The 27,632-nt window shown below is 48.5% G+C and overlaps 2 protein-coding genes across 6 annotated transcripts in view; one reads left to right on the plus strand and one right to left on the minus strand.

Annotated features, from left to right (window-relative positions):
- The window catches only part of LOC107967120 (uncharacterized), a 44,995-nt gene extending 37,952 nt beyond the window's left edge, over positions 1-7,043 (minus strand). For all 3 annotated transcript variants that reach the window (XM_024347263.3, XM_063783096.1, XM_024347264.3), the window contains exon 1: positions 4,249-7,043. In XM_024347263.3, coding sequence (XP_024203031.2) covers positions 5,467-6,882 — 1,416 coding nt within the window. In that variant the 5' untranslated portion in view covers positions 6,883-7,043 and the 3' untranslated portion in view covers positions 4,249-5,466. The remainder of the gene's footprint in view (positions 1-4,248) is intronic.
- Positions 7,006-26,990, plus strand: SNX32 (sorting nexin 32). 3 transcript variants are annotated; one of them, XM_063783098.1, is made up of 14 exons: positions 7,006-7,466; positions 16,873-17,038; positions 22,531-22,635; positions 22,975-23,085; positions 23,205-23,326; positions 23,486-23,609; positions 23,806-23,910; positions 24,110-24,215; positions 24,383-24,458; positions 24,694-24,733; positions 25,519-25,605; positions 25,684-25,843; positions 25,927-26,012; positions 26,338-26,760. In XM_063783098.1, the coding sequence occupies exons 2-14, from the start codon at positions 17,012-17,014 to the stop codon at positions 26,389-26,391; spliced, it is 1,203 nt and encodes a 400-aa protein (XP_063639168.1). In that variant the 5' UTR covers positions 7,006-7,466; positions 16,873-17,011; the 3' UTR covers positions 26,392-26,760. The 3 variants fall into 3 exon arrangements, with proteins under 3 accessions (XP_063639168.1, XP_009421773.2, XP_001149680.2); XM_009423498.5 differs by lacking the exons at positions 16,873-17,038; positions 26,338-26,760 and adding an exon at positions 26,796-26,990 and having other exon boundaries at positions 7,199-7,466; XM_001149680.5 differs by lacking the exon at positions 16,873-17,038 and having other exon boundaries at positions 7,199-7,466.
- The last annotated feature ends 642 nt before the right edge of the window (positions 26,991-27,632 follow it).

Consider the following 27,632-nt stretch of genomic DNA (forward strand, 5'->3'; position numbering starts at 1 on the left):
CTGCACAGGCTCATTCCCTACCCCCATTCAGGATCCCAGGCCTTGCTTTGGCAGGTGAGGAAGCCAAGGTTCAGGGCTTGTCTGGTAGGAATAGAGGAGGCCATTCAGCAGACAGAGCGGTTTCCAGCTCAGCTCTGGAGTCAGGCTGCCTGGACTCTGTGCCTGGCTCTGGCAGTGTCTACTGGGTAGAGTCAATAGAGTAATAGTTCCTATCTCAAAGAGCTATTGGACTAAATTATAGAGAACATGTAAAGTGCTTAGCATGGTGCTGATTAAATTACTCTGATTATTACAAGAATTCAGTAAATGTTAGCTATTATAATCATTTATCAAGAACATCCTACCATGAGGCTTGAGCCATCTATAGCTTATCTTTACAACTCTGCCCACTCCCTATTAATATCTCCACTTTATTGTCTAACAATGGGATCAGAGTTCCTAGAAAATGAAAGAGCAAGCTATCAGCTTCTGCCCAATAAAGAAGCAGAAATAGCGGAGCTGGGGAGAAGCAAACAGATCTCATACACAGAACGCCTGGTTGTGCAACTGGCTCAGCTTAGAAATAGATCTGGACTCTCAATGGCCATGCAGAAAGGAAGAAAACAAAGGCGCACGTCTTCAGGCTGCTGAGGGAAACTCTATACCCAGAAAAACCTCAAGTACAAGTATGGAACAAAGACAGTTTCAGGCTTTTGAGGTTTCAAAAAATGTGACATTCTAAGAAACAGGGTAAATTATTATAGCAATTTCTCAATAGATATTAAATAGTACTGAGACTGATGAAGTCACTGAATATGATGGGTTGATTTATTCTGCAGACACATGCTGAGTGCTACTATGTGCTGGTTACACACTGGACTAGAGAGGGTAACCAGACTGACACATATTGCTGCCCTCATAGAGCTCATTTACATCCTAGTGAGGACAAATAGATGTAAACAGCTACAGTAGGAAAGCTCTGAGTCAGAAGGTGATGAACGTGATGGAGAAAGAGAAGCCAGGGCCTCTAGCCTCAACTTCCAGGAACTGGAACTACAGAACTACAGGAACTACAGCAGACAGATGAACGAACTACGGCTGGGCGTGGTGGCTCATGCCTGTAATCCCAGCACTTTGGGAGGCTGAGGCGGGCACATCACAAGGTCAGGAGTTCGAGACCAGCCTGGCCAACATGGTGAAACCCCGTCTCTACTAATAAATATAAAAATTAGCCGGGGATGGTGGCGGGTGCCTGTAGTCCCAGCTCCTCGGGAGGCTGAGGCAGGAGAATGGCATGAACCCAGAAGGTGGAGCTTGCAGTGAGCCGAGATCGCGCCACTGCACTCCAGCCTGGGCAACAGTGTGAGACTCTGTCTCAAAAAATAATAATAATAATTACCAGCAACTGATGGCTTAAAACAACAGAGGTTTATTCTCTCACAGCTCTAGAGGTCAGATGCTAAAACCAAGGTGTTGGCGGAGGCCACACTCTCTACAGAGACTCTGGGGAAGAATCCATTCTGTGCCTCTTCCAACTTCAGGCGACCATCGGCACTCCTTGACTCGTAGCTGCATAACTCCAGCCTGTGCCTGGGAGATCACACTGCCTCCTCCTCTCTGTGTGTCTGTTCTCCTTCTCTTCCTCTCTCTTACAAGGACACTTGTAATGGCATTTACGACCCACCTCTAAAGTGGGCCCTTCTCTCAAGATCTTTAACTTAATTACATCTTTTGCCATATTAAGGTAATATTCACAGGTTCCTGGGATTACGAAGTGAATATATCTTTGGTGGACCACTTTTGTGCCTACCTTAAGGAGCAAGAAAAATGGGACAGTACTAGAGGGAAATGTAGGGTACAGAGAGGTTTTTTGTTTTTGTTTTTTAAGATGGGAAAAGTTGGCGGGGTGCAGTGGCTCATGTCGGTAATCTCAGCACTTTGGGGTAGAGGCAGGAGGATCGCTTGAGCCCAGAAGTTCAAGACCTGCCTGGGCAACATAGAGAGACCTCATCTCTACTTAAAAAAAAAAAAAAAAAAAAAACTAGTCTCGTGTGGTGGTGTACACCTGTAGTCCCAGCTACTTGGGAGGCTGAGGAGATTGCTTCAGCCTAGGAGGTTGAGGCTGCAGTGAGCCATGATCATGCCACTGCACTCCAGCCTGAGTGACAGAGTGAGACCCTATCTCAAAAACAACAACAATGACAAAAAAAAAAAGTTTGGAGATGGAGTGGTAACCAACTTGGCAGAGTGGAGGTAGCTGGCACTTAAGTGCTTAAAGATAATAGAAATGAAAAGTTAACAGTTCACTCTACTTATCCCCAAAAAAGTTCAGGACATGGAGGGACCAGATAGCTCAGATGGAAGGAAAAAGGCATAGAGCTGAGAACAGAGAAATTATTTAGGAGTCTGTATATAAAGCAGTTAAGCTTACAAATCCCCTCCCCAAACTTTTTTAGCCGGGCACCAACTCCCATAGCACAGCAGAGGGTTTACTCTTTGGGGAAACTGAATCTGAGAAGCACCAACTCAGGGACACCAGGCACAGCTGAAGATGGAGTGAGCACTGAGCTGAAAACAAGGGACTGGGTAAAAACATATGTACCAAGCGGTGGCTCCACAACCATCTCCCCTGACCCTGCTGCTGTAACCTCTATAGCAGGGGCCATGCAGATATCCCCCAGACAGATTGGAGAATTCTCTGTAGAAACCAGACGGTCCCTTCAGTGAGATTTACAGATTCTGATATTTGGGTGTACCCAGTAAAATATCCTGCTTGCTTCAGTCGCCACAGAGTGAAGCCCATAGATCAACAAGCCCCAAATTGTGCTTCCAATTGCCTCTGCTTAATGCCTCATTCTTAAATATGGACAGCCAAAGATCAAACATTTGAGGAAAACTTCCAACAATACACACACAAAAAAAACGGAGCGGGGGGAAGCAGGGGAGGGGAACTCAGGGGAAACAATAAGAAAAGCAGAAGAAAACTTAAAAACTGGAAAAATCCTTGGAGAGCTAAGAGAACAGACTCATGAAACAAGAACAGAAATACTATATATAAAAAAAGAAGCACGGCCGGGCTCGGTGGCTCACGCCTGTAATCCCAGCACTTTGGGAGGCCAAGATGGGTGGATCACCTGAGGTCAGGAGTTCAAAACCAGCCTGACCAACATGGTGGAACCCCGTTTCTACTAAAAATACAAAAAATTAGCCGGGTGTGGTGATGCATTCCTGTAATCCCAGCTCATGCAGTGAGCACAGGAGGCTAAGTCAGGAGAATTGCTTGAACCGGGGAGGCGGAGGTTGCAGTGAGCCAAGATCACGTCATTACACTCCAGCCTGGGCGACAGAGCGAGACTCCAGACTCCATCTCAAAAAAAGAAAAAAGCAATCAATGAACAAGAGAGTTAAAATGTAAAATTTCAATAAGAAAGAAAGATACAGTTAATAAAGTTGAAAGTGGATCTCATGAAAATAGAGATGAGATTGGTGGTTACTGGAGGCCAGGAAGGGTGGAGGAAATAAAGACATGTTAATGAGTAGAAATGTACAGTTAGATGGAAGAAATGGGACCCAGTGTTCTATAGATCAGTAGGGTGACTGTAGTTAACAATAATCTATTGTACATTTCAAAATCACTAGAAGAGAATGATTCGAATGTTCCTGGCATAAAGAAAAGATAAATATTTAAGATGATGGATATCCCAATTGCCCTGATTTGATCTTTACACATTATATGAATGTATCGAAATATTACAGGTACCCCCAAAATACGTACATCTACTATACATCAATTGTTTTAAAGTTAATGAAATTGCCCAGAGAATACAATAAAAAGAGACGGACAAAAGGAGAAAAAAAGATAACAGCTATAATTCAAGGTCTAACATCCTCTAGTAAGGCCAGAGAAAATGGGGTGAGGATACAGGTTGAGTTAGGGAGTGGTAGCAAACAGGTAATTTACATACAAAAAAACACTATCTATAGAATTAAAAGAAAAGAACAAAAAGACTTATAAATAGCAATACTTGGAAGTTAGAAGATAGTGAGGGAATTAGCCAGGCATGGTGGCACATGTCTGTAATCCCAGCTACTTGGGAGGCTGAGACAGGAGAATCGCTTGAGCCTGGGAGGCAGAGGTTGCAGTGAGCCGAGATTGCGCCACTGCACACTCCAGCCTGGGCAACAGAGCAAGACTGTCTCAAAAAAAAAAAGAAAAAAGAAAAAAGAAAAAGAAAGAAAGAAAAGAAAAGGAAATAATGAAGGACATACCAACAAACACAATCACCATTATGGCACGTGGCTTCTTGTGTTTTTTCTCACTTCTTTCTTATCTCCTCTCCTGCTTTTGTCACTTGGGAGCCCTTCATTCTTCAGGCTCCTCTTTCAGAAATTTTGCCCACTTCAGTCTGCACCTTCTTCCACAACTCTCAAAATCTACCCTTTATCCTGCTGCAATTCTCCATCTCATAGACCCCATTTAGTGTCAGACTAAATCCTTCTAGCCCATCCTCCATCCTTTTCTCAAACATTTCCCTATGAGCTCCCAGTCACAGCTTTTCTCCCAATATCCAAGTGTCCTCTGTCAACACGTTACCAAGTCTTCTCTTTCTCCTCCATATGTTCCCACTTCCCTCTGAACCAGACACTCCTCTTTGCTTCCTTTGATCCTGGCCTCCGCCTTCAGCCCCAGAAGCTCTTTTCCTCACTTCCACTCTCTTTTATTTTAGGCTCAGACTCTCTCCTTTCCTTTCTCAACTTTACCCCTTCAGTGTCAATAATGTTCTGCCTGGCTCTAATTTCTCCTCTGACTTTCAGTACTTCTCCTGTCTGCCTCTTTCCTTCTTTGGTGTCAATCCTTCATCTGCCTCATTCACTGGTACCTTCACCTATAATATCTTTCTTTTCCATAGAAACAGATTCATCAGTGATATCTTTCACTTCACTCAAGATGCCCCCCTCAACTCCCACTCCTTTCTCAGTCCCTTGTAGTTCCTCACTCCCTTTGACACTTTCAAAAGGAATTTCCATCTCATCATCAGTAAATGCCATCACTCTTTCATCACCAGTAACTTCTACCACTTTTTCAATGTTCTTCTCATTTATGCTCCCCATTCTTGAACCCTCCAATTTCTCCCCGCTGGTCCCTAACTTCTCCTCACTAGATCTCAGCTTCTCCGCACTTGACCCCAGCTTCTCTCCACTCAACCTCAGCTTCTCTCTGCTTGATCTCAGCTTCTCTCCACTGGTTCCCAGCTTCTCTCTGCTTGATCTCAGCTTCTCTCCACTCAACCTCAGCTTCTCATCACTTGTTCCCAGCTTCTCTCCACTCAACCTCAGCTTCTCTCTGCTTGATCTTAGCTTCTCTCCACTGGTTCCCAGCTTCTCTCTGCTTGATCTCAGCTTCTCTCCACTCAACCTCAGCTTCTCATCACTTGTTCCCAGCTTCTCTCCACTCAGTCTCAGCTTCTCTCTGCTTGATCTTAGCTTCTATCCACTCAACCTCAGCTTCTCTCTGCTTGATCTTAGCTTCTCTCCACTCAACCTCAGCTTCTCATCACTGGTTCCCAGCTTCTCTCCACTCAACCTCAGCTTCTCTCTGCTTGATCTCAGCTTCTCTCCACTCAACCTCAGCTTCTCTCCACTCAACCTCAGCTTCTCATCACTGGTTCCCAGCCTCTCTCCACTCAACCTCAGCTTCTCTCCACTCAACCTCAGCTTCTCTCCACTCAACCTCAGCTTCTCTCCACTCAACCTCAGCTTCTCTCCACTCAACCTCAGCTTCTCTCTGCTTGATCTCAGCTTCTCTCCACTCAACCTCAGCTTCTCTCCACTCAACCTCAGCTTCTCATCACTGGTTCCCAGCCTCTCTCCACTCAACCTCAGCTTCTCTCCACTCAACCTCAGCTTCTCTCCACTCAACCTCAGCTTCTCTCCACTCAACCTCAGCTTCTCTCCACTCAACCTCAGCTTCTCATCACTGGTTCCCAGCTTCTCTCCACTCAACCTCAGCTTCTCATCACTGGTTCCCAGCTTCTCTCCACTTGATCTCAGCTTCTCTCCACTAGTTCCCAGCTTCTCTCCACTCCATCTCAGCTTCTCTCTACTTGATCTCAAATTCTCTCCACTTGATCTCAGCTTTCTGCCACTGGACCTCAGCTTCACTCCACTGGACCCCTGCTTCTCTCCCCTGCACACCAGCTTCTCACTAGTAGACCTCAGCTTCTCTACACTTGATCTCATCTTGTCTACACTAGACCTCAACCCCTTCTCATCCTGTCCCAGTTTATATCCATTGGATCTCAAGTCCTCTCCACTGGTCCCTACCTTCTCCCCAGCAGACCTCAACCTTTCTTCAAACCCAGACCCCTTCATAGGCCCTGCTGTCATCCCTGCACTCTTAGATTTAGCCTTTATTTCGTGTTTGACCTCTTGCTTTCCCCAAATCCCCCTTGGGCTGTCTTTCCCCAAATCTGCTGAAGCTTGTGATGCACTTGCTCCACGGTACAGCAGCTTCACATCCATCCTTTCCTGACTCGGGCCTGACTTCCCTTTCAAGACCGTCTTTTCCACATCTTCCAGTCTCCAGTACTCAGACTCCAGCTTCGGCTTTCGAGTGTTTCTAGTCAGGAGCTCCACTCTCTTCCCAATTACCATGAGCCCGTTCCAAGGTCCCCAGGTTTTCTCTCGCAGCATCGGCACCCCCTTGCAGCCCCGCTCCAGTGGCGACCGATCGCGGACCCCGGCCTCGCTTGGGGCGCCCTGGCCGCGGGACTTGTGGAGCTCCCTAGTCCTCCTAGGCTGCTTACCCCGCCGCTCCCTCCCGTCCAAGAGCGGAAACCTAAACAGACCCCCCTTCTCCACAGACATTGTCCCCTGCCCTCGCCCCTGGTCCACCACCCACATCCCCACCACTGCTTCCCATTCCCTGTCCCCACCCTGCCACCCTCACCCTCTTCCCCTTCCCCTTCCCCACTGCCTGGTGGGCGCCAAACTGGGCGAGTGCGCACGCGCAGGCCGCACGTGGCCGTTGGAAGGAGGGGCCCGGAACGGCGGCACGGGGTTGTTGTGGGGGTCAGTCCCCCGGGGACTGCAGGGAGACGCGGCACGCGGCCTCTGCGACCCTATGAACTCTGACCCCAGCTCCCACACTGTCGCCTATCACCGGCCCACTCTCCATGCCGCGTGTCCCTTAAAAGCTGGGGCCTGGGACAGGAACGACAGACAATGCAGCCAATGGCGTCACGCGCGGTGCCCCGCTACCCAATCGAAAGGCGTGGCTGAGGGAAACGCGGTGGGAACCGCCCCCGACTCCAGGCAACTCCTTGGCCGGGCGGGGGAGAGCGTCCCCGTCAGCTGAGAGCATCCTCACTCGGTCAGTTCCTCGGGCGAGTTACGGGGACGACCTGCGGGAGCACGCGGGCAGTGGCCGGACGCTGAAGCCCAGGAGAGCGATGGAGACGTATGCGGAGGCTGGGAAGGAGGGCAAGGTAGAGAAAGGATGAAGACCCCCACCCCAGCCTCCCCTCACTCCATGAAAGCCCGTGATGCCCAATCATGCGGTGGTGTGTGTGTGTCTGTGTGTGTGTGGTCTGCCTCTGTGTGTTTCTGTGTGTGTCTGTGTGTGTATAGTCTGCATGTGTCTGTGTGTCTGTGTGTATGTCGATGTGCCTGCATATGTCTGTGTGTGTGTGTATCTGTGTATGTATTTGTGTCTCTGTGTGTCTGTGTGTGTGTCTCAGTGTGTGTCTGTGTCTTTGTGTGTCTCTGTGTATCTGTGTGTGTGTCTGTGTGTCTCCGTGTCTCTGTGTGTGTGTGTATGGCCTGTGTGTCTGTGTGTGTGCACGTATGCGTCCGTGTGGGTGTTTGTGCGTGCATGTCTGTGTCTGTCTCTGTGTGTGTCTGTGCATGTCTGTGTGTGTGTGTCTGTGTGTCTGTGTCTGTGTATGGTCTGCGTGTGTCTTTGTGTCTGTGTCTGTCTGTGTGTATGGTCTGCATGTGTGCACGTATGCATCTGTGTGTGTCTCTGTGTGTATCTGTGTGTGCACGCATGTGCCTGTGTGTGTCTGCGCATGTCTGTGTCTCTTTGTGTCTGAGTGTGTGTCTGTCTCTGTGTCTATGTATGGTCTGCGTGCATCTTTATGTCTGTGTGTGTGTGTCTGTGTGTGTGTATGGTCTGCGTGTGTCTGTGTGTGTGTGTCTGTGTATTTCTGGGTCTGTGTGTGTGTTTGCATGTGTCTGTGTGTGTCTGTATCCGTGTGTCTCTGTATATCTGTGTGTGTCTATGTCAGTGTGTCTGTGTGTGCATCTGTGTGTGTCTGTGTGCCTGTGTATGATCTGTGTATGTCGTTGTGTGTGTCTCTGTGTGTGTTTCTCTGTGCCTGTGTGTTTGTGTGTGTCTGTGTATCTGTGTGTTTCTATGTGTGTCTGTGTGTGCGTGTGTCTGTGTTTGTCTCGTGTGTCTGCATGTGTGTATGTGCCCATGTGTCTCTGTGTGTATGTGTGTGTCTGCGCAAGTGAGAGAAAAGAGACTTGAGCAAGGGAGTGGGGAGCCTCTGTGGCACCTGTGTGCGGACTGATGAGGATGCCAAGGGAGGCAGGGTTTTGCCTTTGTCCTTACAGATGGAAAGGGACCCGTCACTGTCACTCTTACCCTCCCCAAGACCAACTCAGGCTGTCTTGATGGGGGTAGGTGGGTAGGGGGTGGGAGGTGAGGGCGGGGAGGAGGGCAGGATGTTAGGGATTGAGCAGAGGCTGGCGTCCTCTTCTCCTTTCCCAAGGCGAGAGAATCCTGTTCAGCCCTAATGGCTTCACTTGTGTTCTGAGTTCATGTAATGATAAGACCATTTCTTCCTTTCGACTTCCTTCAGCAAAGAGTTGTCGAGCATCCACGTTGTGCCAAGGATGGTTAGAGCATGGAGAGGTGCACCCTTTTGGGAGATGGAGGCATATGCATAGTGGGCCGTGGCTGAGGATGAGGATGGAGCAGCTGTGGTCCACCTTTGAGGCCCATCTCCCTCAAGCAGCTACCAAGCAGTGTAGGTCAGAGTAGAGATACTAAGGCAGGAGGAAAGAAGCTGGGGACTAGGGGACCTGCTGCACCAGTTAGCCAGACTGCATGTGTTTGGGGTCTGGGGCAAGGGGAGAGCCTGCCTTGGGAGTGTCAGAGAAGCCAAGAAATGAGGAGCGGGGTTCAAGTGGTTTAGAGGGGCAAGAGGGGCTGAGAGACACAAAGCATGGAACAGAATGGTCTGCTTCAATGTTTATCTATGTATGTTCATCTTCATGGTTAAAGGAGTTAACATATATAAAATGCTTAGGGCATATACATGAAATGGTTAGAGTGGTGCCTAGCATATTGTAAGGGCCAACCTAAGGGTTAGCTATTATATTATTATTATTGTTATATTATTTTTGCTATATGTTCTGAGGATGTGCTGAGCTATTGAACAGATGGATGCACCCCCCAGCCTTTGCAGGAGCCATACTCTCTGAAAGTTCACTACCAATACTTATCCTCTAGGTTAGGTGTTGCCTTCTCTAAGATCTTCCTTTAAATATAGAGACATTAAAAGAATATATAAGCAAAAATATAATAGAGGAGAAAATGAAATAATATAAAATACTGGCCAGGCATGGTGGCTCAAGCCTGTAATCGCAGCACTCTGGGAGGCCAAAGCAGGCAAATCACTTGAGGTCAGGAATTCAAGACTAGCCTGGCCAACATGGTGAAACCCCAACTCTACTAAAAATACAAAAAAATTGGCCAGACGTGGTGGTGCGCGCCTGTAATCCCAACTACTTGGGAGACTGAGACAGGAGAATAGCTTGAACCCAGGAGGCAAAGGTTGCAGTGAGCCAAGATCGCACCATTGAACTCTAGCCTGGGCAACAGAGCGAGAATCTGTCTCAAAAATAAATAAATAAACCCAGAGGATTATAAATAATTATACGATAAAGACACATGCACACGTGTTTGTTGCAGCACTATTTACAATAGCAAAGACTTGGAACCAACCCAAATGCCCATCAATGATAGACTGGATAGAGAAAATGTGGCACATATACACTATGGAATATTATGTAGCCATAAAAAAGAATATCATGTCCTTTCCAGGGACATGGATGAAGCTGGAAGCCATCATTCTCAGCAAACTAATACAGGAACATAAAACCAAACACCACACGTTCTTACTCATAAGTGGGAGTTGAACAATGAGAACACATGGACACAGGGAGGGGAACAATACACACTGTGGCCTGTGGGGGGCTGGGGGGTAAGGGGAGGGACAGCATTAGGACAAATACCTAATGCATGTGGGGCTTAAAACCTAGATGACGGGTTGATAGGTGCAGCAAACCAGCATGGCACATGTATACCTGTGTAACAAACCTGCACATTCTGTAAATGTATCCCAGAACTTAAAGTAAAATTTAAAAATTAAAATAAAATAAATAAATAAAAGAAATAATATAAAATGCTATTTAAATAATCCAAAAGAGGACAAGAAAGAAAGAATACAGGAATAAAAACAGATGGGACAAAGAGAAAGCAAAAAGCAAGATGACAAGTTGGTAGCCTGCTACATCAGTAATCACAATAATTATGAATGGACTAAATTCTCCAATTTAAAAAAATATTGTCAGATTGTATTTTGGAAAAAAAACAACTAGAGTCTGTTAAAAGAGACATATTTTAAATATAAGGACACAGAAGGGTTGACATAAATGGGTGGGAGCTGGGCATAGTGATGCACACCTGTGGTCCCAGCTATGTGGGAGGCAGAGGTAGGAGGATTGCTTGAGCTCAGGATTGTTTGAGGTTACAGTGAGCTGTGATTGTGTCACTGCACTCCAACCTGGGACACAGAGTAAGACCTTGTCTTTAAAACAAAACAAAACCAAAAAAGGCCAGGCGCAGTGGCTCACACCTGTAATCCCAGCATTTTGGGAGGTCAAGGTGGGCAGATCACTTGAGGTCAGGAGTTCGAGACCAGCCTGGCCAACAGAGTGGACCCCCATCTCTACTAAAAATACAAAAATTAGCTGGGCATGGTGCCACACATCTGTAATCCCCACTACTCAGGAAGCTGAGGCAGGAGAATGGCTTGAGCCTGGGAGATGGAGGTTCCAGTGAGCCAAGATCTCGCCACTGTACTCCATCCTGGGCAACAGGGTAAGACTCTCTCAAAAAAAAAAAAAACGAAGAAGAAGAAGTATATTAGAAATAAAGAAGGATGGCTGGGTGCGGTGGCTCACGCCTGTAATGCCAGCACTTTGAGAGGCCAAGGTGGGTAGATCACCTGAGGTCAGGAGTTTGAGACCAGCCTGGCCAACATGGTGAAACCCCGTCTCTACTAAGAATACAAAAATTAGCCAGGTGTACTGGCAGGCACCTGTAATCCCAGCTACTCGGGAGGCTGAGGTAGGAGAATCACTTGAACCCAGGAGGCGGAGGTTGCAGTGAGCCGAGATCATGCCATTTCACTCCAGCCTGGGTGACGGGAGTGAAACTCTGTCAAAAAAAGAAAGAAAGAAGGAAAGAAAGAAGGAAGGAAGGAAGAAAAGAAGGAAGGAAGGAAGGAGAAATAAAGAGGGACATTTTATAATGATGAAAGACTTGATTCCACAGAAAGGTAAAACAATCCTAAATTTATAGGCACCTAATAATATAGCATCAAAATATGCAAAATAAAAGATGACAGAACTAAAAGGAGTAATAGGCAAACCTACAATTAAATAGTAAGTAATTGTATTTATTTTTTAGAAATGGGGTCTTTTTATGTTGGCCAAGCTGGTCTCCAACTCCTGAGCTCAAGTGATCCTCCCACCTCAGCCTTCCAAAGTGCTGGAATTATAGGCATGAGTCACCATGCCCAGACCAGTTAGAAATTCTAACACAATTCTCAACAACTGTTAGAACAAGCAGACAAAAAAATTAGTAAGGATTTAGAAGATTTAAATAACATGATTAATCAACTTGATCTAATTGACTTATGTAGAGCTCTATATCCAACAACTGCAGAAAATACATTATTTCAAATGCACATGAAACATTTACCAAAATAAATGAAATGTTGAGCTATAATGCAAGTATCAATACATTTTAAAAGACTGAAATCATAGATTATATACTCTGACCCAGAATTAATGTGGAATCAAAACAAAAACATAACTAGATTCCAAAATATTGGAAATTAAGCAACATGCTTCTAGATAACTCTTAGGCCAAAGAAGAAATTATAATGGAAATTAGAAAATATTTTTAAATTTATGATTATAAAAATATGACATATCGAAACTCATAAGATACACAGTTTCCAGAGGGAGATTTATACCACCACATGCATATTTTAGAAAAGAAGAAAGCCTTGAGTATATGACACTAAAGAAAATAAGTAATTATTATTATTATTATTATTTTTGAGAGGGAGTCTCACTTCATTGCCCAGGCTGGAGTGCAGTGGCATAATCTCAGCTCACTGCAACTTCCGCCTGCCAGGTTTAAGCAATTCTCCTGCCTCAGTCTCCCGAGTAGCTGGGACTACAGCTGTGCCCCACCACGCCCAGCTAATTTTTTTGTATTTTTAGTAGAGACGATGTTTCACCATGTTGGCCAGGCTGGTCTTGAACTCCTGGCCTCAGGTGATCCACTCGCCTCGGCCTCCCAAAGTGCTGGGATTATAGCATGAGCCACCGCACACCGGCTGGAAAATAAGTAACTAAAAAAAATTTTTTTGTGAACCATGATCACACCACTGCACTCTAGCCTGGGTGACACAGCGAGACCCTGTCTCAAAAAAAAAAAAAAAAAATTATCAAGCTGAATAAGCAATATATAAAAGGATAATACTTCATGAACAAGGCCTTCTTCCAGGAATGCAAGGTGGTTTAACATTTGCAAATCAATCTATGAAATTCAGCATATAAACAGATAACAAAGGCCGGGCGCGGTGGCTCACGCCTGTAATCCCAGCACTTTGGGAGGCCGAGGTGGGCGGATCACCTGAGGTCAGGAGTTCGAGACCAGCCTCAACATGGAGAAACCCCGTCTCTACTAAAAATACAAAATTAGCCGGGCATGGTAGTGCATGCCTGTAATCCCAGCTACTCGGGAGGCTGAGGTAGGAGAATTGCTTGAACGTGGGAGGCGGAGGTTGTGGTGAGCCAAGATCGCGCCAGTGAACTCCAGCCTGGGCAACAAGAGTGAAACTCTGTCTCCAAAAAAATAAATAAATAAATAAACAGATAACAAGAACATCCATATGATTATCTCAATCAAAGGAAAAAGATTGATAAAAATCAACACTGTCATCAAATTAGGGATAGCGGGGAGCTCCATTAAGCTTCATTAAGATACCCTTGATTAAAAAAAAATATCTAAAATCACTTTGGGGTTAAATTTAAATGCAGTCCCTCTGAGATTAGGAACATGTCATCATATCATCACTTCCACATTGTACTGGAGGTCTTGGCAAGTATAATAAGGCAGTAAAAAGAAATAAAGGTATAAAGGTTGGAAAGGAAGAACTAAAACTGTCATCATTTTAGATTATAGGACTGTATATGTAGGAAATCCAAAAGAACTGGCCAGGAAGGTGGCTCAGGCCTGTAATCTCTGCACTTTGGGAGGCCTAATTTAGGAGATCTCTTGAGCCCAGGAGTTCGAGACCAACCTGGGCAACATAGTGAGACCCTATCTCTACAAAAAAATACAAAAATTAGCCAGGCATGGTGGCAGATGCCTGTAGTCCCAGCTACTCAGGAGGCTGAAGTGGGAGGATCCCTTGAGCCTGGGAGTTCAAGGCTGCCATGAGCCAAGATGGCACTACCACACTCCATCCTGGATGACAGAGCAAGACCCTGTCTCAAAAAAAAAAAAAGAATCTACAAACGATTAAATTAATAAGTGAGTTCAGCAAGATATTTTTAAAAATTATTAAAATTAACAAGTAAATTTGTGGGGACACAAGGTAAATATATAAAAATCTATTATGGTTTTTTTTTCTTTCTTTCTTTCTTTCTTTTTTTTCTGAGATGGAGTTTCACTCTTGTCACCCAGGCTGGAGTGCAATGGTGCGATTTTGTTTCACCGCCACCTCTGCCTCCGGGTTCAAGGGATTTTCCTGCCTCAGCCTCCTGAGTAGCTGGGATTACAAGCGCCCCCCACCACGCCTGGCTAATTTTTGTATTTTTAGCAGAGACGGGGTTTTACCATGTTGACCAGGCTGGTCCTCGAACTCCTGAGCTCAGGTGATCCACCCGCCTCGGCCTCCCAAAGTGCATGAGCCACCTCGCCTGGACTTTTTTTTTTTTTTTTTTTTTTTTTGAGACAGTGTCCTGCACTGTCATCCAGGCTGGAGTGCAGTGGTATGATGGTGTGATCATGGCTCACAGCAGCCTCGACCTTCTGGGCTCAAGCGATCCTCCTGCCTCAGACTCCCAAGTAGCTGGGACTACCTGTGTTTGCCACCACACCTGGCTAATTTTTGTATTTTTTTGTAGACATAGGGTTTCGCCATGTTGCCCTGGTTGGCCTTGAACTCCTTGGCTCAAATGATTCTCCTGCCTCAGCCTTCCAAAGTGCTAGGTTCACAGGCATGAGCCACCATGCCCAGCCTATTGTGTTTCTATATACAATTAGAAGATGAAACTTTTTAAAATATAATTTTAAAAGCAAAGAAAGGGCGCCTATAATCCCAGCTGCTTGGGGGGCTGAGGCAGGAGAATCGCTTGAACCCAGGAGGCAGAGATTGCAGTGAGCCGAGATCGCGCCATCGCACTCCAGCCTGGGCAACAAGAACAAGACTCTGTCTCAAAAAATAAAAAATAAAATAAAATAAAAATAAAAAGCAAAGAAAAAAGAGAATCATCAAATACCTAGGAATAAATCTCACAGAAGACATGCAAGACCTTTACACAGAAAACTACAAAACATTAAAGAAGACCTAAATAATTGGAAAGATATTACCTGTTTTTAGATTGGAAGATTAAAAATTATAAATTATAAAATTACAAAGAGATCTAGTCTTCCCAGATTGATCTATATATTTGATATAATCACAATCAAAATCCCAGTACATTTTTTAGGGGTGGAAATTAACAAGCAGAATATCTGTAGAAATGTAAAGGACCTATAATAGCCAAAATTATTTTGAAAAGAAAGAATAAAGTTGGAGGCTTTGCACTATCTGATTTCAAGTCGCACCTGTCAAGTTACAGTAATCAAGACAGTAAGATATTATCATAAGGATAAACATTTAGACCAATGGAACACAGTAGAGAGTCCAAAATTTGTCCCTCTTAATAGGTCAATGGATATGTGTACACCAAAGCAATTCAATAGCAAAAGGAAAATCTTTATAACAAACAGTGCTCAAATAGCTGGCCACATGGCACAATGAATCACAACCCATACCTCACACTGCATATTCAAAATGAATTGAAAATCACCGGGCGTGGTGGATCATGCCTGTAATTCCAGCACTTTAGGAGGCCGAGGCTCAGGTGGATCAACTGAGGTCAGGAGTTTGAGCCCAGACTGGCCAACATGGTGAAACACCGTCTCTACTAAAAATACAAAAAAATTAGCTGGGCCTGGTGGCACACGCCTGTAATCCCAGCTACTTGGGAGGCTGAGGCAAGAGAATGGCATGAACCCAGGAGGCAGAGGCTGCAGTGAGCCAAGATCGTGCCACTGCACTCCAGCCTGGGTGACAAAGCAAGACTCCATCTCAAGAAATTAAAATTAGGCCAGGCACGGTGGCTCATGGTTGTAATCCCAGCACTTTGGGAGAACAAGGGGGGGTGGATCGCCTGAGGTCAGGAGTTCGAGACCAGCCTGGCCAACATAGTGAAACCCCGTCTCTACTAAAAATACAAAAATGAGCTGGGTGTGGTGGTGGGCGCCTGTAATCTCAGCTACTTGGGAGGCTGAGGCAGGAGAATCGCTTGAACCTGGGAGGCGGAGGTTGCAATGAGCCGAGATCCGCCATTGCACTCCAGCCTGAGCAACAAGAGCGAAACTCCATCTCAAAAAAAAAAAAAAAAAAAGAAACACTTTGGGAGGCCGAGACCGGGGGATCATGAGGTCAGGAGATCGAGACCATCCTGGCTAACACGGTGAAACCCCGTCTCTACTAAAAATACAAAAAATTAGCTGGGCGTGGTGGGCACCTGTAGTCCCAGCTACTAAGGAGGCTGAGGCAGGAGAATGGCTTGAACCCAGGAGGCGGAGCTTGCAGTGAGCCGAGATTGTGCCAGTGCACTCCAGCCTGGGCGACAGAGCAAGACTCTGTCTCAAAAAAAAGAAAAAGAAAAAGAAATTAAAATTAAAATGAAGAAAATGAATTGAAAATAGATCATAGCCAGGTAGGGTGGCTCATGCCTGTAATCCCAGCACTTTGGGAGGCCAAGGAGGGTGGATCACTTGAGGTCAGGAGTTTGAGACCAGCCTGGCCAAAAGAGTGAAACCCCATCTCTACTAAAAATACAGAAATTAGCCAGGCGTTGTGGCGGGCACCTGTAATCGCAGCTACTCAGGAGGCTGAGGCAGGAGAATCACTTGAACCTGGGAGGCGGAGGTTGCAATGAGCCGAGATCGTGCCACTGCACACCAGCCTGGGCAACAGAGCAAGACTCTGTCTCAAAAGAAAAAGAAAAAGAAAATGGATTATAGATACAAGTGCAAGAGCTTAAACTGTAACACCTCTAGAAAAATAAATAGAATATCTTCATGACCTTGGGGTAGGCAAAGTTTTCTTTAACAGGACACAAAAAGCCTTAACCATAGACATAAAAGACTGTTATGTTGAGCTTGTAACATTTGAACCATTAAGAGAGTCAAAGGCAAACTATAGACTAGGAAAAGATACTGACAAAAGGTATAATCAACAGGGTTTGTCTCCAGCAACAGTTCCTACAAATTACTGAAAAACAGATAATCTGATCTTTCAAAGAGGTGGCAGGAAAGAATCAGAGACCTGAATAGGCACTTTACAAAAGAAGATATGCAGATGGCTGATAAATACGGAAAATGCCGCTCAACATCATTCCTCACCAGGTAATACCAGTTACACTCCCCATGCGCAATTACCATGCCTGGACTAACAGGGTGAAAGTAAAAAAGACTAACAATTCTGAGCTGTCACAGTGGTTTGTGCCCAGACTGATCTATATATTCGATGTAATCACAATCAAAATCCCAGTACGTTTTTCAGGGGTAGAAATGTAAAGGACCTATAATCACCCAAATGATTCTGAAAAAAAAGAATAAAGGTGGAGGCCTTGCACTATCTGATTTCCAGTCTCACCTGTTAGATTACAGTAATCAGTCCAGTGAGATATTATCATAAGGACAAACATAGACCAATGGAACAGAGAGTCCAAAGTTTATCATACTTAATAGGTCAATTGATACGTGTACACAAAAGCAGCTCTCAGCTACTCCAGAGGATTGCCTGAGCCCAGTTCAAGGCCAGCCTGGACAACATTAGCAGGACCCCTTTTCTTTAAAAAAAAAAAATAAATAAATAGAGAGAGATAAAATGACTAACAACTCTGTGGCAAAGATGTAGTACAACTGGAACTTTCATACACAGTGCTGCTGGGAGTGTACATTGGTTTAGTCACCTTAGAAAACTGTTTGGCAGTATTTACTAAAGTGTTTTAAACATACAATATGTCTTCCCTGTAACTAAGCAATTCTCATGCCCAACAGAAATGGGGACTTAGGTCAAAAGTCCTCAAAAGACGGCTGGGCGTGGTGGCTCACATCTGTAATCCTAGCACTTTGGGAGGCCGAAGCGGGCGGATCACTTGACGTCAGGAGTTCAAGAGCAGCCTGGCCAACATGGCGAAACCCCATCTCTACTAAATTACAAAAATTAGCCAGGCGTGGTGGCGGGCACCTGTATCCCCAGCTACTCAGGAGGCTGAGGCAGGAGAATCACTTGAACCTGGGAGGCGGAGGTTGCTGTGAGCTAAGATCACGTCACTGCACTCCAGCCTGGGTGACACAGCAAGACTCTGTCTCAAAAAAAAAAAAAAAAGGTCTTCTAAAGACCTGTGTAAGAATGTTCATGGAAGCCAGACATGGTGCTGCACACTTGTAATCCCAGCTACTTGGGAGGCTGAAGTGGAAGGATGGCTTGAGGCCAGGAGTTCAAACCAGCCTGGGCAGCATAGCGAGAACACCCCCCTGCTTAAAAAAAAAAAAAAAAAAAGGCTGGGTGTGGTGGCTCACGCCTGTAATTCCAGCACTTTGGGAGGCCGAGGCGGGCGGATCATGAGGTCTGGAGATCGAGACCATCCTGGCTAACACAGTGAAACCCCGTCTCTACTAAAAAATACAAAATTAGCTGGGCATGGTGGTGTATGACTGTAATCCCAGCTACTAGGGAGGCTGAGGCAGAAGAATGGCATGAACCCGGGAGGCGGAGGTTGCAGTGAGCTGAGATCGTGCCACTGCACTCCAGCCTGGGCGACAGAGCAAGACTCCATCTCAAAAAAAAAAAAAAAAAAAAGTAACCGGTTGCAGTGGCTCACGCCTGTAATCCCAACATTTTGGAAGGCCGAGGTGGGCGGATCACCTGAGGTCAGGAGTCTGAGACCAACCTGGCCAACATAATGAAACCCCGTTTCTACTAAAAATGCAAAAAATTAGCCAGGCATGGTGGCCCATGCTTGTAATCCCAGCTACTCAGGAAGCTGAGGCAGGAGAATCGCTTGAACCAGGAGGCAGAGGTTGCAGTGAGCCGAGATCTTGCCGTTACACTCCAGCTTGGTCAACAAGAGCAAAACTCCATCTCAAAAAAAAAAAAAAAAAAACTGTTCATGGCAGCTTTATTCATAATAGCCAAAAACTTGAAATAATCCAAATGACCATCAACAGTAGATACATACATTATGATATAATCATGTAATGAAATAAGACACAGCAATGAAAACAACTGCTTCTCCACTCAACAACATAGAGAGCTCTCTAAAGAACAGGGGCACAAAAGAATACACAATGCATAATTGCATTTCTGTGAAGTTCAAGAATAGGCAGGCCAGCATAGGCTGGGCTCAGTGGCTCACACCTGTAATCCCAGTTCTATGGGAGGCCAAGGTGGGTGGATCACCTGAGGTCAGGAGTTCAAGACCAGCCTGGCCAACATGGTGAAACCCCGTCTCTGCTAAAATACAAAAATTAGCTGGACGTGGTGGTGGGCGTCTGTAATCCCAGCTACTCGGGAGGCTAAAGCAGGAGAATCCCATAAGCCTGGGTGGTAGAGGTTGCAGCGAGTTGAGATCATGTCACTGCACTCCAGCCTGAGCGACAGAGTGAGATTTCATCTCAAAAAAAAGAATAGGCCAGGACGGGTGCGGTGGCTCACGCCTGTAATCCCAGCACTTTGGAGGCCAAGGCGGGCGGATCACCTGAGGTCAGGAGTTCCAGACCAGCCTCAACAAGGAGAAACCCCATCTCTACTAAAAATACAAAATTAGCTGGGCATGGTGGTGTATGACTGTAATCCCAGCTACTCGGGAGGCTGAGGCAGGAGAATTGCTTGAACCTGGTAGGCAGAGGTTGCAGTGAGCTGAGATCGTGCCATTGCACTCCAGCCTGGGCAACAAGAGTGAAACTCTGTCTCGAAAAAAAAAAAAAAAAGAATAGGCCAGAATAATCTATGGTGATAGAAGTCAGAATGGTGGTTAGTTCTGGGGTGGGAGATAATTGATGGGTGTGGGGCAAGAAGGAGCCTTCCGGAGTGTTTAAAAAAATGTTTTTTGCCAGGCACGGTGGCTCACGCCTGTAATCCCAGCACTTTGGGAGGCCAAGGCGGGAGGATGACCTGAGGTCAGGAGTTCAAGACCAGCCTGACAAACATGGAGAAACCCCATCTCTACTAAAAATACAAAATTAGCTGGGCATGGTGGCAGGCGCCTGTAATCCCAGCTACCTGGGAGGATGAGGCAGGAGAATCGCTGGAACCCGGGAGGCGGAGGTTGCGGTGGGCTGAGATTGCACCATTGCACTCCAGCCTGGGCAACAAGAGTGAAACTCCATTTCAAAAAAAAAAATTTAGCTTTAGTTTTTTTTGTTTTTTTTTTTTAGACAGTTTCTCACTCTGTCACCTAGGTTGGAGTGCAGCGGCGAGATCCTGGCTCACTGCAGCCTGCACCTCCCAAGCTCAATCTTCCCACCTCAGCCCCCCCAAGTAACTGGAACCACAGGCATGTGCCACCACACCCAGCTAATTTTTAAAGTTTTTTTGTGGAGGTGGGGGTCGAAGGGTGTCTCACCATGTTGCCCAGGCTCATCTCAAACTCCTGGACTCAAGCAATTCTCCTGCCTCAGCCTCTCTCCCAAAGTGCTGGATTACAGAACTTTAAAAAAAATTTTTTTTAAATTAGCTGGGCATGGTGGCACATGCCCGTGGTCCTTGCTACTTGGAAGGCTGAGTCAGGAGGATTGTCTGAGCCCAGCTCATCACGGAGGCTGCGGTGAGCTGTGATGGTGCCACCAAACTCCAGCCTGAGTGACAGAGCAAGACCCTGTCTCCAAATAAATAAATAAAATATATATATATCATGATCTGAGTTGGGTGATGGTTACCCAGCTGTATACATATATACAAATAATTGGTGCTTTACACTTAAAATTTGTGCACTTTCCTGTATATAACTTATACCTTAATTAAAAAAACAAAAGGGGGCCGGGTGCAGTGGCTCACACCTGTAATCCCAGCACCTTGGGAGGCCGAGGCAGGCAGATCACTTGAGCTCACAAGTTCAAGACCAGTCTGGCCAACATGGCAAAACCCCGTGTCTACTAAAAATACAAAAATTAGCTGGGAGTGGTGGCGCGTGCCTGTAATCCCAGCTACTCAGGAGGCTGAGGCAAGAGAATTGCTTGAACTTGGGAGGCAGAGTTTGCAGTTAGCCGAGATCACTTCACTGCACTCCAACCTGGGTGACAGAGCAAGATGCTATCAAAAAAAAAAAAAAAAAAGTGAGAAACAATGTAGAGATAACCCTGTAAACAGTGGCCAGTGACCTCAGGGTCAATTCCTTCATGCCGGACAGCCAGGAGGAGGGGACAGATGCAGGGATCTCCATCCAGGGAGGAGACATCACTAGACCAGCTGCAGATGGGCCACCATCAAGCAAGGTCTTGCCTGTTTCCGGACCCACATATCACCAAGCCCCATCTCAGGGACCATCTCCAAAGTGTGCCAAAAGCAGAGAGAGGAGAGAGTGAGGAGGCCTCCAGATTGAGAGGTGGGACAGGTGCCTGTTGTATACTGGTGAGCAATGCTGAAGGGTAGAGTGATTCCTAAGCCTCTTCCCTTCCCCCTAATATCACTTGGCACTATGGTGTGGACACAGTAGGTATTCAATAAATGCATGTTGCTTCCGGCCCTTTGGGAGGCTGAGGTGGGAGGATTGCTTGAGCCCAGGAGTTTGAGACCAGCCTGGGCAACATAGCAAGACCCTGTCTCTAAAAAAAAAAAAAAAGCTTGGCATGGTGGTACATGCCTGTAGTCCCAGCTACCCGGGAGGCTAAGGCAGGAGGATCACTTGAGCCCAGGAGTTGGAGGCTGCAGTGAGCTATGATGGCACCACTGCATTACAGCCTGAGTGACAGAGCGAGACCCTGTCTCAAAAATAAATAAATACATGTTGAATAGCTCAATGCAAGAATGAGCTAGTAGCTTGGTGTCTTGTGGATCTTTTCACTTGAAGAAATACACATGCTTTGCATGTAAGCTTTTGCCTCTTGGCACCAAAAGTAGTAAATGGAATGGTTTTGGCAACCCCCGCAAAAGAGGTGGGAATGTCTCATCCAACTCACTTGAAGCCCTGGTTAAGGGATGCCTGAGGTAGCCAGCTGGAGAAGGGGTGGGCAAGTAACTGAGAAAGTGCATGGGGTTGGGAATTAAGAAACTGGGTTTTGCTGGGCACGGTGGCTCATGCCTGTAATCTCAGCACTTTGGGACGCCAAAGCAGGTGGATCACTTGAGGTCAGGAGTTTGAGACCAGCCTGACCAAACATAGTGAAACCCTGTCTCTACTAAAAATACAAAAGTTAGCCAGGCATGGTGGCTCATGCCTGTGGTCCCAGCTACTCGGGAGGCTGAGGCAGCAGAATCGCTTGAACCCAGGAGGTGGAGGTTGCAGTGAGCTGAGATCGCGCCACTGCACTCCAGCCTGGGCAGTGCAAGACTCCGTCTAAAAAAACAAAGAAACAACAACTGGGTTTCAATCTGACACTGTCGCTTTGCAGCTGCATAACCTTAGACAAGTTACTTCCCCTCTGGTTGTCTCAGCTTCAACAGCTGTAAAATGGGAAGCTTTCTGCCTGCCTCCAAGGATGGGAGGGTTAAAATGTTTTGGCAGTTGCAAAACTCAGGTCAGTGCCTTATCAGGACCCCTCTCTGGTGACCTGGGGCATTGCTGAAGCAGTGCTGCTGAAGAGGGTTCTGCAGGTGGATCAGAAAGCCTGCAGGGCAAGGAAGAGCAAAGGGGCCATGCTCAGCCAGGCCAGAGACCTCCCCTCCTCCGCAGCCTTCCTGTGCATCGGTGGATCTGCAGGGAGACAGCTCCTTACAGGTGGAGATTTCTGACGCAGTGAGTGAGCGGGACAAGGTGAAATTCACTGTTCAAACAAAGGTGAGGCAGTGCGGGGCACGAGGAAAGGTCCTGGTGGCTGCCCGCAGGAGGCCTCCCCCAGGGGTGGTAGGCATGTGCCAACACAGCCTGTGGGCACTCTTCCTCCACCTGGCACTTGCCCTCAGCCCCTCCTGGGAAGTGAGCCTCTTAGCTCTGCCTAAGGCCCCGAGTCCTAATCATTCCTGTCCACCAGTCTAAATGAAATCATGCACACCTGAGCTCTAACTTTGTCCTCCCTGGGATGTGGGATGAGGGGGGCCCAAAAGTGGGTGCCCAGGAGACTTGCTGAGGCAGGGCTTGGGGCAGAGAGAGGACCTCAGTTGGCCTTCCCGCTTCCAGAGCTGCCTCCCTCACTTCGCCCAGACCGAGTTCTCAGTCGTGCGGCAGCACGAGGAGTTCATCTGGCTGCATGATGCCTATGTGGAGAACGAGGAGTACGCCGGCCTCATCGTGAGGAGGGGCTGGGCAGGGGCTGGGAGGGACAGGCAGAGCACTTGGGTGAGGACCAAAGGCTGTGATGGCCGTCTTGGCAGTGAGAGGCCTCCCAGCTCCGTCCCTCCTTTGAGCAGATCCCCCCAGCCCCTCCGAGGCCAGACTTTGAGGCTTCGAGGGAAAAGCTACAGAAATTGGGCGAGGGGGACAGCTCTGTCACTCGGGAAGAGTTTGCCAAGATGAAGCAGGAGCTGGAAGCGTGAGTGCCCCCTCCTTTCCCTGCCATCCCCAGAGTCCAGATGTCTTCCCCAGCTATCTCCCCATGAATGTTTAGCAACCCTGACCTCTGACCCCAGAAAGGGGGCAGGCAGGATGATGGGGGCTGAGGAGGGCCGGTGAGCTGCTGCCACTCTCGCAGGGAGTACCTGGCCATCTTTAAGAAGACAGTTGCGATGCACGAAGTCTTTCTGCAGCGCCTGGCGGCCCACCCCACCCTGCGTCGAGACCACAACTTCTTTGTGTTTTTGGAATATGGACAGGATGTGAGCTGGGCCAAATCCCTGGGGTCACCCTTGGGCCAGGAGTCTACCTTGGGTGGGGAGGCACCCAGGGGTGGCAGGGCTGGAGAAGGGGCCCAAGTGGGCCCAATCCTGTGTCACAGCTCCGTGAGTGGCTTGCAACTCGGGGTGGGAGGTGAGAATGCCCACCCCAGCATCATACCCTCCCTGTGTGCCTCAGCTGAGTGTCCGGGGGAAGAACAGGAAGGAGCTCCTCGGAGGGTTTCTGAGGAATATTGTGAAGTCCGCGGATGAAGCCCTCATCACGGGCATGTCAGGGCTCAAGGTAACCCCTGGTGCTCCTCTCCGGATTCAACCCAGCACCTCAAGTCCACAGCACAGATTGAGGTCCAGGCTGGGTGTGGGAAGGAAGCCACTGGTGGGGCCTGGCCTGGGTTGGAAGGAGATTTTGCCAACCCTGGGTGCCTGTGCTGCCAAGCTCCGTGGTGACCCAGTGTAAATGGGGTCCTGCCTGGCTCCCTTAGGAGGTGGATGACTTCTTTGAGCATGAGAGGACCTTCCTGTTGGAGTATCACACCCGTATCCGAGATGCCTGCCTGCGGGCCGACCGCGTCATGCGCGCCCACAAGTGTACGCAGGGCCCAAGGGGTCCTGGATCCCCCTGCCCCTCTCCCCAGCGGTTCAACTCCTTGGGGAAGAGAAGAGAGCAGGGCATGCCTTGTTGTTTGTCTGTGGCCACAAGCACCAAGGCTTGACATGCAGATGTAGGGGCTCTGATGGGGGCTGTTCCCCAACAGGCCTGGCAGACGATTATATCCCTATCTCAGCTGCACTGAGCAGTCTGGGAACACAGGAAGTCAACCAGCTAAGGACGTGAGGACTCCCCCCACCCCTACCCTCTCCCTGTGCCTGTAATACCATGTCTTCCCATGAGGGGTCACTCTGTAGAGGTCTACTGTCAGCCCTAGGTGGGAGGTGTAGGCTCTCCTGTTGGGGGATGGTGTTGGGAAGGAAAAGGGAGAGGGAGATTCCCAAGGAGGGCTGAGACAGAGAGGCTTTGAGCTGTTCCTCAGCCCCCTACCCTAACTCCCTCCCTACTGCTTCCTAGGAGCTTCCTTAAATTGGCAGAGCTCTTTGAACGGCTGAGGGTGAGTACTGCCTTCTGTGCTCAAAGGCTTTCCTGCTGAGCTTTGCAGGGAAGATGAGTCCTGGCAGAGGGAAGAGCTCCAGGATCATCTTGGGTTCAATGATAACTTGGGCCCAGTGGCAAGTTGGGCTTACACTCCAGACTAGTTTAACAAAAGGTGGGGTGAAGACAAGGATCCAGCTTCGTGTGTGTGTTGGGGGGTGCAGGGGCATGCACGTGCATGCACGTGTGCAGCAGGGGAGGGTTGGGAGGCACAAGGGTGTGCCCAAACCTCTGGCAGGCTGCACCCAGCTGCCAGCACACTGCCCGGGCACACACGTTCCCCACTCTTCCCCAAGAAAGTCACTGGAGTGTTGCCGTCTTCCTAAAATGTCTATTGGACCGCATCTCTTCCCTGCTCAAGGCCCTTCAGAGACCCTGCCCCTTCTGGAAGCTCCTAAAGTCCTGAGCTTCCACTTTCAGCCTCTTGTGCTCCAGCCACTGCCTCCCTCCCCTGCTTTGCCCAAGTGCCCTCCCTGAACTAAAGTTTCCCTGAACACATAGCTGGGCTTGCACAGCTGCCAAGCCCTCAGCGCCCTCTGTCGAGCTCTTACTCAGTCCCCGAGATCCAGACTAGATCCCACTTCCTCTGTGAAGCCTTCCCTGGCCTGCACCCCTCAACACCAGACCTGACCTGGAACAGTTACCTAAGGCTTCTTTGCTGGATATTTAGATGAAGAGGTGCCTCCCACCCCTTAGCTGCCCCTCTGACAAGCTCCCTTCCCAGTGCCCACCTTTCTGATGCAGAAGCTGGAGGGCCGGGTGGCTTCCGATGAGGACCTGAAGCTGTCGGACATGCTGAGGTATTACATGCGTGACTCACAGGCAGCCAAGGTGAGAGGCAGCCCCAGCGCAGCGCTCAGGCCCGGATGCCAGGACAGGGCAGCAGTGACCCTGTGCCCATGGTCCTAGGACCTGCTGTACCGGCGGCTGCGGGCACTGGCCGACTACGAGAATGCCAACAAGGCGCTGGACAAGGCACGCACCAGGAACCGGGAGGTGCGGCCCGCCGAAAGCCACCAGCAGCTGTGCTGCCAACGCTTCGAGCGCCTCTCCGACTCTGCCAAGCAAGGTGAGCCCGCAGCCCCCAGCCCCAGCCTGGGGCCACATGCCCTGCCCTGCCCGGATCCCCATGCCTCTTCCCCTCCTCTCCAGAGCTCATGGACTTCAAGTCCCGCCGGGTCTCCTCTTTTCGAAAGAATCTCATTGAGCTGGCAGAGCTGGAGCTCAAACACGCCAAGGTGAGCCCTCCCACCTCACTGGGCCCTTGTGAAGCCTCCCACCTCCCACCTCCCTCCCTCCCCCAGGCACCAGGGTGTGCGTGCATGTGAGGGTGTGCACGCATGTATGCGCGCGTGTGTGTGCATGAGAGGAGCCCCAGCTAAGGCTTGGGGCCATGCTTCCCTGGCTCAGGACCCGTGCCTTCTGGGTAGGAAGGCCCAATTAACAGCAGCTGTTATTGCAGAGAGCAGGGGTGTGGGGAGCGAGGGAGCATCTAAGGTGCAGAAAGAATGGCAGCCTGACTCAGGGAGCAGGGGACTTCAAGGACCTGTTTCTCCTCTGCAGGCCAGCACCCTGATTCTCCGGAACACCCTTGTTGCCCTAAAGGGGGAGCCTTAGAGCAGCCAGAGCTCAGCCAGACCCCAATCTGGGATCTCCAGTGACTAGGGTATCCCAGACCCCTCTCTCCAGCAAGATGTCTCCTTCCCTAGCACAGTGCCACTAGCCATACCCTCACTCTGCCCCACATCCTCTCAGGGAAAGCCCAAACCCCCTATCACCACCACCACAGGTGCCAGGCCCTGCAAGACACAGGGCAGCATGGGCATCATAACTGGCCACAGTCAGCAGAGCCCCAGGGACCCTGACACCCCTCCCCAGGAAGCTGAGGAACAGCCTCTACCCTCACCCGTAGCCCTGAAGGAATCACAGCTCACTTGATCCCAGCCTGTTCTCCTTCACAAATAAAAACCCTGGTTTTGTAGCAAGGAGGCCTGTTGTCCTTACTTCCCCCCTTCCCACAGCTCAAAGGTCCACCAGGCACACTTTCTGCCAAGGCAGTATGATCAGATCCTGGAGACACCAAGGAGGGCACCCCTGCAGCATCCTCAGCCCTCTCTCCAGTGACAGCAGGCTCCCTGTGGGAAGGCACGACACCCAGAAGCTGGGACCTAGGAACCCCAGAAGTCTTCCAGGTTTGCCCCTACCCCCATAAACCCTAGCACAAAAATGAATCCCCAAGTTCTCCACACCTATTTCCTAACCAGAAAAGGGATCTAGCCCTTCCTCCTAGAACCGCTCACAAGCTCCCAGGAGTTATGGAGCCAACTGTAACACCAGGAGGACTCTTCCTCAGTTCAGTTGATAAGGGAAATATAGATGCCACATTACCACTCCCAGTTCACCTCACCCTAGGGCCAGATTTCTTGGAGGTCTTTGCCTGCTGGGCAGGAAAAAGCCCAAAGTACAGGCTGGAAACAGCCCTTGAGAATGCTGGCAAAAGGCTCAGGGTACCGGCAACACCCTTTTGGTTAAACACAGGGAGGCGGTGCTCAAGACACCGGGGTCTGAAGTCCCGGGCTCCACCTGGCTGGCCCCACCCTGAATGCACTCCAGCCACATCTAGAGGAGGTCAAAGGCTCAACTTGGCCTGACTCACAGCAGCCACTGAACCTGTCCCTCATAAACTTGAGTCAGCCATCCAGGGAAGACAGCAGACCAAACAGAATCTTTGAGCTACCTCTGACTTGCCTATCAGGCCACACCTAGGCAGGGACAGAACAGAATATCAGATGGACCTCACTGTCCATCCAGGCAAGGCTACAGAGCACCCAGTTCAGGCATAAATCACTTCCGCTGGA

This window comes from Pan troglodytes, chromosome 9 (genome assembly GCF_028858775.2).
Source record: "Pan troglodytes isolate AG18354 chromosome 9, NHGRI_mPanTro3-v2.0_pri, whole genome shotgun sequence".
In the NCBI taxonomy this organism is placed as follows: domain Eukaryota; kingdom Metazoa; phylum Chordata; class Mammalia; order Primates; family Hominidae; genus Pan; species Pan troglodytes.

Bases quoted from the DNA above. Each gene is read 5' to 3' on its own strand.
- SNX32 (XM_001149680.5), top strand. From the start codon at position 7,431: ATGGAGACGTATGCGGAGGCTGGGAAGGAGGGCAAG. The intron at 23,327-23,485 runs GTGAGTGCCCCC...CCACTCTCGCAG, and splicing joins ATGAAGCAGGAGCTGGAAGC to GGAGTACCTGGCCATCTTTA. The intron at 25,844-25,926 runs GTGAGCCCGCAG...CCTCCTCTCCAG, and splicing joins CTCCGACTCTGCCAAGCAAG to AGCTCATGGACTTCAAGTCC.